Source organism: Leguminivora glycinivorella, chromosome 9, assembly GCF_023078275.1.
Source record: "Leguminivora glycinivorella isolate SPB_JAAS2020 chromosome 9, LegGlyc_1.1, whole genome shotgun sequence".
In the NCBI taxonomy this organism is placed as follows: Eukaryota; Metazoa; Arthropoda; class Insecta; order Lepidoptera; family Tortricidae; genus Leguminivora; species Leguminivora glycinivorella.
In genome coordinates, this window is record NC_062979.1 from 6,678,297 (window position 1) to 6,689,779 (window position 11,483).

At 38.9% G+C, this 11,483-nt stretch overlaps 1 protein-coding gene across 1 annotated transcript in view; it reads left to right on the top strand.

Annotated features, from left to right (window-relative positions):
- LOC125229493 (MORN repeat-containing protein 5-like) overlaps positions 1 to 10,942 on the top strand; it is a 29,469-nt gene extending 18,527 nt beyond the window's left edge. Inside the window, exons 6-9 of the mRNA XM_048134341.1 lie at positions 530 to 716; positions 5,713 to 5,880; positions 7,444 to 7,651; positions 10,658 to 10,942. Coding sequence (XP_047990298.1) covers positions 530 to 716; positions 5,713 to 5,880; positions 7,444 to 7,651; positions 10,658 to 10,717 — 623 coding nt within the window. The 3' untranslated portion in view covers positions 10,718 to 10,942. The remainder of the gene's footprint in view (positions 1 to 529; positions 717 to 5,712; positions 5,881 to 7,443; positions 7,652 to 10,657) is intronic.
- Positions 10,943 to 11,483: the final 541 nt, after the last annotated feature.

Here is an 11,483-nt window from a genome sequence, read left to right on the forward strand (position 1 = left end):
AAAAGCGGAAGTCTCTTTCCAACTTCTCATATTAGATATTGACTACCACTTTTATTAAATTGTAACTTGTAGCTTCGAGAAATGGGCCCCAAGCGGGCAATTTTTGTATTCATCATCAGAGATGTCAGACCTGGGACTCGAAGCTGCTAGCTGGAGCTCGAAGACAAACAAAATAAAGCCCTGATCAAAAGCCGAGTCGCTCATTTTTACTTAACTATAGTCGCTACATCAAATGTGCGAGAAAGATTGACAGCAGGAGGGCGATTTTAGAATCTCGCATACGGGATTTTGTCACTAAAATACCGATTGAATACGGTGACTTGCTTATTATTTTAGTGACAATTTTCTGAATTCGAACGCGTGAGACTCAAAAATCGGCCCGCAGATCAATCTTAACAATGAAAATCAAAATTAGTAATTGCGCTATTAGTTGACATCACATTTTGGCAGAAACGGTTTCAATATATAAACCCTAATATGCCACCGCTAAGTGATAAAAAGCCAGAAATTCAAACATTTTATTTTTCAGGAGTCATCTACGAAGGTGAATTCGACGACGGTACGTTCCACGGCCGTGGCGAACTCCGCTACCCATGCGGAGCCGTGATATACGGCAGATGGGAACGCGGCGAACTGGTGGAAAGGACACTGGTGTTCCCGGATGGATTGGAGTATGCTGAGGCTGACTGGCCGTACTGTATGATGCCAGATAGGAGGTAAAACTATAAAAAAAAAAATTGTCAGCGCATAAACTCTGGGACCACAAGAGCTCTAATGAGTGTGCAGCGAACTGATGGACAGGTCACAGATGTTTCTAGATGGGCTGGAGTATGCTGAGAGTGACTGGCCTTACTAGATGCCGAACAGAAGGTAAATCGATAAGCACAAAATATTGTTATACTCAATGTATACGCTAGAAAACCTTTGCGGTTTTAAAGGATTTATGTCTTACAAAATATTAAGTAGGCGCGCAGTGAGTTGGTAGTGAGGTCATTGATGTTACCAGATGAGCTGAAGTATATATACTGAGGCTAACTGACCGTCATGATGTCAGACAAAATGTATACATTACTGAAAATCACATTTTAGTCATACTCTACGAGCAAACTCGAAGAGTGGTTGGACATCTCCACTAAGTTCGGACATAGGTGTCCTATAACCTTGGATAGGTAGGCTGTTCTTAAAAGCGTATCATTGGGCAGGTATATTTTTCAAAACTCCTGAGTATTCTCGCTACCAAATAATGTGATTACAACGCGATTCCCAAAAGTGCCAAGTGCCGCATTCGCGCGGAACATTCTGGAAATTGAATCTCATTGGTAATGAGATTCATCTGGGTCTACACGTTCTGGTTTGGAGTTAGGGCTCTAGGGACCGCTGCATTTGACTTCTCGTGCTGTGAGTAATTATACATTACACGCGGTTTCACACATCAGTATGCATTTTGATGCTGTTTCATTCTGTGGCTTTCCAAAATTAATATTCAGATTCAGTTAAGAATTTCGCCATTCCGTTTCTTCCCGTGGGTGTTGTAGAAAATGATTGTGAGATATGGGTTCTGCGATGTTACGTTTTCGTTATCATTCAAGCCCTTAATTGCTAAGAATGGGATTGAAACATGAGCAGTTGCATGTGCTCTGCTTACAACTTGTGGGAATACAGGAGTACATCCGTGTATGTATCACTCTTCGAGTCCCAGAAAAGGATGTTGAATGTTTTTGTTTTTATTGCTGATGATAAATCTAAATTTCTTCTTCTTCGTCGAAACCTCATGACTGAGGGTCGTGACCACCATAAGTTGCTGTACGTTGCAGTGCTCTCCACTAAAGGATCCCTGGACTGAAGCTCAACGCGTGTGACCTCCTTGGTAGTGCTGAACCAGCGCGTGGGTATTCCGTCTCTTTTAGGATGGCCCTCCACTGGTCCGTAAACGAGGTTGCAAGCACAAGCTAGTTAAAATCCATCATCTTAGTTTTCCAGCGTTTAATAAATCGTAGTTTCAAAAATGAGCATTTCCCTCCTATTGTCTAGGGCCCGGCCGGCCATTAGGCGTAACAAAACGCCTGATGTTACTTAGTTAGTCACAGAGAACGCTGCGAAACGAGAATAATTCAAATAAACGCAGATGTTTTATAATAACCAGCTTAGGTATTGGCAATTTTTATTTTCGTTCTTTTTGCATTTATATTACCTAAGTATTAGAAACTATTAAATAGACATTTTTCTGGCTATGTTGAGGAGTTATCCCGACTGAAAACATTGTATTATTTACTTACTGAGCACCTAGTTAAACTTTTGTCCAAAAACGTTAGTAACGTACCTTATTCGAAATAATTTGTATAGATGAGCTGTAACGAGCTTGACATACTGGCCAAATCCAGCACCAATTTATGAGACATGATAAAGAGTAATTCTAATAAAATGGACACTAGAAGTAGAGCCTCAACCCTTACCTATAAGCTAGTCACTGAAAATGGTTACTTACTGTATCCAACAATTACATTCATTATCCGCGACTTCTCGAATCATGATGACAAACCTAACGATATAACAAGGACAAAAGTTCGAATCATGTTGACAAACCTAACGATATAACAAGGACAAAAAAGTTCCAAATATAACACGGCGATGTTTATGACTCGCCCAGCGGTGAGCTATCAAAATCGCCGTGTCTCTTTTAATTATCTTTTGTTCGTTTTTATAGCCATTACATTCATACGCCTAAAACAAGTGATCCATCTTTATTATGCCCGCGCTTTGTGGAAACTTGGACCGAAAATTACGCGCCATTCTGTTCGCAAATGGACGGGTATGAATTAAGCCGCAAAACATTGAACATTTTCTTTGCTCGTTTTGTGCTAAATTATTGCTTGGGACGAACTTAAGTTGTCCGAATTTGTGGTTCCTTTAGTCTGAAAAATATGATGAAATAATTAAAGAAATATTTTTTTGTGTTTGAATAATAACAAGCTGTTGTTGAGTTGACAGCGATTTTGATAGCCCCTTCAATGGAAATTTTATTTTAAACGTCAAATTTCTATGAAATTATTCAGTTAACCCCAGCACAGGCGCTACTGTTAATATCAGTGTCATCATATCCTGGTACCCTGACATCCTAAGGTACCAACGCATATTACAAGCGGTAGTCCCCATCCAATTCCTTTTATAAGAAAGAGAGTTCTTTGTAATCATCATCATCAATCATTTAAGAGTTGGACTCTTGTCGGTGGAGCAACTTCCATGAGTGCCGGTCTTCTGCCTTCCTTTTGAGTTTGACTTCCTGATACGACACAACTTTGATTTTTTCCTTTATTTGGGTCATATACGCTCTCCTTGGTCACCCCCTTTGCCTTCTTGCCTCAATTCTTCCTTCTAGTATGTTTTTAATAAATTCGTCGTGTCGTATCAGGTGACCAAGCATTTACAAGCAAGCATTTACTTGTAATACAAGTTGTAAATTGTTTTGCAATAGGCCCCTGATCTTATTAAAATAAAAATAATATCAAATTAAGGTATTAATTTACTAGTTCTCCACAAATGTGAAAGAAGAAAGATGTGGAAGATGGCCCAGTACAATTAAATTAGTTCTATGATTGGAAGTCAATACAGGCATTCCGAGTAGTACTTATCTAAAAGAGTGTTTAAGAGCAAGTTTGGCCTGGTCAGCCACATAAGAACGGAAAATCCCGTGATTGCCGAGGTCGCCGTCATCCAAATCGATGTGGAGGACTGTAAATAAGGTAGGGAATAATACGATTCCGTAATTTTCTCGATATCCTTTCATAAATGCACAATTTAGTTATAACCTTTACGGGACCCCTAAACTGCAGACCCAAATGTTGGTAAGCAATTTTTGTTTTAATAAAGATACCAATCAGAAGAGACAACTCAGAAGAGACTGTCTGTCCGTCCGTCCGTCCGTCCGTCCGTCCGTCTTTTTATCAGATATTCGTTTTATTAGGGTACCCCCCATACATGTAAAGTGGGGGCTGATATTTTTTTTCATTCCAACCCCAATGTTTGTTAATTCAGTACGAGTAACCGTTACGTTTATAACTTCATTGACACTGTAATTGCAAAGATACGAAGTTTATGTCCACGAAATGAATAAACATGTCAACAAAACTCAAATAATACTTTCATTTTGGCAGCTTAATCGTATTCTTCCTTATCTCATATCGAAATATCGTCACTACTTTTAAAAAATCTCGTATCTCACGCTGTTCCTCAAAGTTAAAAAGCAGTAAGTCTATATGCATTCCATACATACTTACTACAATTTTCTTTTCATTGACAGACGAAGATACAAGTTTTTTTAAAAGTAGTGAAGATATATTATGTAAATTATAACTGTACCTACTAGCCATTACCAGAGGGTAAGAGCAAAACAGAGGTTTTGCTTGCTTTACATTCGAAAATTACGGAAATCTCCATACAAACGTCCACCCCCCATTATAGGGAGGTGGGGATGTACTTTCGGTCCCTTCAACTATCTCCTCTTAAAAAACGTCAATTCGTCGCTCCGTTTTACCGTGAAAGACGGACAAACAAACAGTGTGTGCCTGTTGTGCAGTGTGGCACTTTTCCATTTGTACAGTGTGTTACAACCACCCGGGAATTTATTAAAACCAATAATAATACAGTCAATTAGCAATAGTTTGCGCATATCAGCAAATCATAGTTATTTAAATAAACTGATTTTTTTTCCGAAATCCCAACATTCAATGTAACGCGTGCACTTCTTAATTGTCATTACTGATATCGCTCATACTTATGAGCTGGCATTGCCCTCACTTGACAAGTGTGTGTGCTGTACATTGCTGGCAATAAATTTTTGTAAGAAAGTTTATAAAAGTCAAATTTTTTAATCATTAATTAAATTATGGGCATGGTTAAGTAAACTGTTAAATAACTATGTAAGATTACGTTCCTTTAAAAAAAGCCCACTTGTTGGTAATGGAAAAATATGGGTAGTAAGCAAATTCGATAAGGCTACCATGGATGTAATGAAGGCTACGTAGGTACCCATTTTTGTGGAGAGTTGCGAGTTGGCGAACTACCAGATTTTGATACTAACTTCGCTATTTGATATCGAATGCGTACATGTAGCTTTTTGCAACAGCGCTCTCCAACAAGTAAACACCCATATTCAAAACGAAATATTCGTAATACCTAAATTACACCTCGGGCACTGGCGATCAAATATATGAAAGAGACGCGTGCCTAGCACACATTCTAAGCTCGTGTAGGTGAACGGCGCGTACCAAGCTTGTATGAGTGAGATATGACAGATCGACTGGTCGCGTGTTTGACAGGCGGTAACTGTGAGGTAGCCGAGAGGGGTGGGTGGCACTTTCGGCGGGGACGGGAGTGGCCATACTGTACGATAGTACTCTTTATTATACTGTACACTTTATTATGAAGTGCCTAAAGTGTTCAGCTACTAGCATATCAGGTATATTAATTATGTCTCTCTTTATCAAAGCTCTTTCTAAGCTAGGCAGAATCATTTTTTTAATAACTAACCCTCAGGCACTGACAGTTGTATCTAATTTATTTAAATGCCTTATTTTTTACAACATGACAGACTAAAGTAATAGCGTAGTTACTGCACTAGATAAGACACCACAATTCGTCCATGAATCGCTATCAAGTTTCAGTTTTGTATGAAGTTTCATTTATTGTTTGTGCTTATATTCGTTTTTTTTACAGGTTCACAATAGAGATAGACGAAGGGCTGGAGCCAGCAGGCCGCTCATACCTCACGGCTGAGCAGCCGACTCGCAAGATCCCACCAGAATGTTATGACACGGGAGACGGTTTCTACGATCCGAAGAGCAAAATTGTGTTCGCGGCGGATGATTTTAGTAGGATTATCAGGTTTGTTCTAATAGTATTATGATGAACAATGATCACCATCATCATTTCAGCCGTTAATCGCCCACTGCTGAGCGTTACATAGGTATCCCTTCGTGTACGCCATATCGCCACTTAGTTATCCTGGTCCTAGTCTATTATCAACCAGAGGTGCCCCGTAGTTGTTCGAATTTCGAATGTTAATGTCGAATTTGAAAAACGATTAAGCCACCCTGAAGACTAAAATGTTTCCTTTATCTTCGTTTTCATCATCATATAATTATATTTTAAGCGCCTACATAGACATAGACAGACACATAGATAAAGTATCACGGGACAGATCTGTCAAAACAGAGTCGGGTGAAGGTCGCGTATCCGGTGTATCTCAGCAATTATTCCTATTGCGTACCCTATCTTCATTCGGTTATATGGAACCAGTTAAATTACCACTTTTTTGTCAGAGGTGGCTCATACTTTGGATACTGCCCGGTGTGAACCACCGGGAAGTGATTCCAGCAGCATACGGATTACATAGGTACCTAATACAGCATCAACTTCTTATCATTATGAAGAAGTTCACATTGTAACCTATAGTAAACAATCTTGGTTATAGCCCAGCTTGGGCGCTATAGACCTCGGGATCCGGGCAACCTGGCAATGACGAAGGGCACTGGTAAATTGTTAGGTAAAATTAGGAGCCTTAGAAGTTCGAGTGCCTTACCAAATATCTTGAAAGCCGGATAGTACCTAAAACAGCATTCCGTTTTAGTCTAAGACGCTGGCAACACAGGTGTAACTTATGTGCTGTCACATTACATGTCGACCGTTCATATGTAGCTTCATGCCCAACCGGAGATCATATATAAACTGGCCCATCTAAACCGATTCTTCGGTAATTAATGTAAACATCGTCCCTTATCTACGGTCTCGGGGGAAAAGTGAAGCTCTGGGCCAGGAAGTTACTAACGTGATAAAATTATGCCGCTCGGAATTTTGCGCCCGTTTTGCCCTAATTAAGTATTTTGTAGTAATTGTGAGTTATTACGCGCGAGTTAGATACTGTTGAATTATTTCAGTAAATATAAACGACTGCTTCCGATACGTATTATACCATAAGAGGGTTCATTATTTGATTCGCGGAATTGTTTTTTGATAGATTCATGCAAATCTTGTTGCACAGGTAAGCTTTTGAAATTGGCGTTTTCGTTGGAAAATAAACTGGCCATGCCATACGGGTCATATTATCAGCAAATTAATTAAATGTCTGTAACCTAATACTCAATGGTCTTATTTCTTAGTCCCACTGCTGGGCAATAAGCCCTCTGTTTTTCTTCTCTTTTTTTCTGTCAATCTAGGTTAGAACCTGCCTATCAAAAAGAAGTTCAAGTTATTCCACTATCGTTGTCTAGAGGATAGTTAACTTAGCCCACAAGCCGTCCGGCATTTGGCAGACCGTATTAATTGAGCTAATCTCTCAAACTCAAAAAATATCTTCAAGAAAGGAAGTACGGCCGTGTGGCTTTTTAGTTCGACTTAGCGGGGACACATATTATCTGGAATCGGTATAAGTTCCTTTTGCTCTTTCAGAAAACCCTGCAACCGCGAGCAGAAGTGGATCATGGACAACTGCCGCACCAATCCCATGAGGCCCCTCGGGCCCAGAAATGACCTTTACGAGGAATGGTCCTCACCCAATAAGGAGCCAGACAAATCTGTGACGAGAGGCATGCCCTACATGCCGAGCATGACTTGTTCTAGAACCGAGATGCACGGTGCGGTCGACGAGAGGTTGTCAGTAAGTGACCATTTTTGCAACGGCATCTTTTCATCAACGTCAACTTTCATCGTTTGCATACATGTACCAGTAGATGTACTACTCCATTTGGCACTGGTCCCATCAAAAAGCGATGAGCCATCGGTGATGGAACAAAACATAGTCGCTACCGTGTAAATAAAAGAGACTGCCAGAAAGGGAGAGAATCACTCTACCTACGTACTCTTACTTTTGTTAACACTCCCGACTAACTCAGCTTTCAGACAAAAACTAAATCTAAATCGGTTCATCCGTTAGGGAGCTACGATGCCACAGATAGACACACACACAGACAGACAGACAGACAGACAGACAGACAGACAGACAGACAGACAGACAGACAGACGGACACGTCAAACTTATAACACCCCGTCGTTTGGGCGTCGGGGGTTAAAAAAGAGAGCTCGCTCGCGCTATCATCGCGTTTATTTTATTTACACGGGAGCGACTATCTTTTTAACCGCCGCCTCAAATCTCTCAAAAGAAGGTGGTTCTCTATTCGTCTGTATTTTTTTTTTATGTTTGTTCCTCGATATCTCCGTCGTTACTGGACCGATTTTGAAATTTCTTTTTTGATTGAATGTATATGCATACAGATTAGTCCCATTTTCTCAGAACCCAGTTCTGATGATGGGATCCTGGAGAAATCGAGGGAACTCCTCAAATCTGAAAGGCATACATATGGCGATTTTTGTGTTTTTAAAGGAACAGCATGCATTTACGTACGGAACAGTGACATTTGGTGCAGTGGAACTGCTGATGATGGTCAGAACGGAACTCCTCAAATCTGAACGGCACGCTTATAGTGACTTTGGTATTTTTATAAGAACAGCATGCACTTACGTCCAGAACAGTGATATTTGGTGCAGTGGAACTCCTGATGATGGTCAGAACCGAATTCCTCAAATCTGAACGGCACACTCATAGCACAGTATAAAGCAGTAATAACTCTTCTAACAAACTTCACTCCGCGCGGTGTGTCGAAAACTACTCTCCATATGCACCGAATAGATGCGAAACTGGTAAGTATTGGGCTGGACAGTCGGGGCCGCGTTTGCGCGCTGTGTTGACGTGTTGAGTTCGGGAGAAAATGACGTCAGCACCGAAAACATATTTTCGTTACTGTAGTGTTTATGGGTGTATGGAGAACAGTTCTCAAAATGCGGCAATGTCAGAATGTTCTTTAGAATTCCTAGACACCCAGAAAAGTAAGTGGTTGTTATATTTTTGCAGTGTTAGGTACATTATTGCTTACGTAAATGGCGTAAAAGTGAGATTTAAAGCTAGAATGACACATTAAAATCAATAAGGATTTATTTATCTGTAACGACATTTAGGTAGATGCTGCGGTCTATCTAGATCGAAAGTTTGGTACCTACTTAAATATTGTGCAAACATCTATTCAAACATTTTATGTAAATACGATTTCGTCATTATTTAAGAAACAAACAAGTATCCAAGAATCTTTATTGGATAAAAAGGTAGAAAGAGCGTTGGTACTAGCATAGCGCCATACACAGTTACTACGAGTAGGACAGTAGCACAGGTACAACCCTGCGTGACCTTGCGCAGTAGTAACGACCGCGTCGCCGCTGCCGGAGATTAACTACTGATTTATCCTTATACTGTGCTCATAGTGACTTTGGTATTTTTGTAAGAAAAGCATTCATTTAAGTTCAGAACAGTGACATTTATTTAGTTATGTTTGTTAAGTTTTCAATTTGAGTTTTCAAGTCAAAGTTTGTCAAGCTTCGATTTCTTATAATATAATCGGATTTATGAGGAATTAAGGAAACTCCTCAAACCTTAACTTTATACGTATATTCATTTGTGTTGTCATCAAATAATTAAAGCATTAAAAGCAGTTTTAAAAACTACCTACACATTTCTATTTCTACATAATCCAACATTCGCAAGTAGCTTTCACCAGAACTCCAAAGGCGGCGGTTTTTTTTTCTTAAAAATTATGTTCGTTTCTATACCTCATAGCTTAGGTACTTGCTTTTGGTGGGACCAGTGCCTTTAACAGAAGGAGTGTCAAGTGTAAAAATATGGGTGCGTACAACTTATCAAAAATATGTCCCATAGCACTTTATGTCGGCGGAATAAGGTACACATTTAAGGTACATATTTTTGAGCGGATAAAATCGATACGTATTTTTGCACTTGACTGTACATAGAGTGATTTCCTTCCTTTCTGACAGTCTCAAATATCAATTCGAACTTTCAAATCTTTTCGTTGTAAAGTCTTTTAAGTTATGTGCTACTTTAATGTTCTAAGTTTCTAGCCGTTATTCATAATAACTGCTCTTGGCTAAATCTGGCAATATATTTCTAGACTTTCAGCACCATGATTCAATTTTACGTGCTATGAATGAGAACCCTTCATGGTCGTATTTTTTTTTTCTTTCAAAGTTACTTTAAACTACTGCCTTATGTCTGGTCTAAAAGTTTTCAAACCAAAAAGCTCTTGAAATTATCAGAAATTAGTGAAATTATCAGAAATTAGTCAACAAAGGCACGTTTAGTTTCCAGAGTCATCTTCTAGGCTAAGTAAGTAATAGTTAAAGTGAATACTTATTACCTAAAATTGCTTATTTTCTGACTTTTCTGTAGGTACCTTATATAAAATTCGATTTCTCACAACTAAACTGAATATGCCGCAGTCAGCCATGACGACTCGACAGCCGGACTGGCGTTAGTTGGTAGATAGTTACCCTGCCTACTAATTAAGGCAGGCTGAGTTCTAATCCCGGTGGGGGCAACTATTTGTGTGATGAACACAGATATTTTTCCTGAGTCATGGATGACTTCTATGTATATAATTAAGTATGTATTTATCTATATAAGTAAAGTACCTATGTATAATATATTATTCTAGCCCAATAGTACAAGTTTTGCTTAGTTTGGGGCTAGGTTGATGTGTAAGGTGTCCCCGTTTATTTATGATAAATGTATTTATGATAAATATATTCCAACGTATTTCAGGTGACTGTGTTTGGCCACCTTCGCGGAGATTCTTCGTCGACATCCAGCTTAAGCGATTAATCTTATGTAGTTACTTAGGCTGTCTAGTGGATACATTATACATGTACCTAATTATATTCTCGAAGTCAGAAAGCTTTTCTTGGTTTTGTAAAACCTATTTGTCATATAGGCGTATGCTGTTTTACAAGCTTTTATTCAACTTGCCTTGTTAGTATGTTTATAGTGTGCGTCAAAACGTAGAAGTTAAATTTGACCCACTTCCCGGTTTCCGATTGAGTTGAAATTTTGAACACATAATATGTAGATCACGTGACAATGCAATATTATGGTATCTGGTGATGGAGCAGAAAGTTGGTCATAGGAACTCTGTAATGAAATGTCGTATCCCCATCGAGTAAGGGGTTTTTAGAAACGTATCGGAGACCAGTAGATGCCTGTTGAAAGAAAGGCACTGTCGGCGATAAAAGCATGTGCCAAAAATGATTTTATTACAATAAAACTTATTAGAATTTACAATGTATGCGAGGTATTTGTTATACCATAACTATTAGACTATCGATTAATTTAAAACAGGCGACCTTAACGAGGTATAGGTATACCTAATTAGAAATAATATACAACTAATTAACGATGTAGTAGTGTGTGTGTGTGTGATGTTTTTTTTAGTTTTTATTATGTGCCTACAGTTGTTATTTTATGATATAATAAATATTGAATTCATTTTAAAGGCTGTTTAATTATTTTGCTACAACTGCAAGCTTTCCCAACTGCAAATATATATGTAGGTATATTCAGATTCATCCCAGGTTTTATGATTCACTAGCTT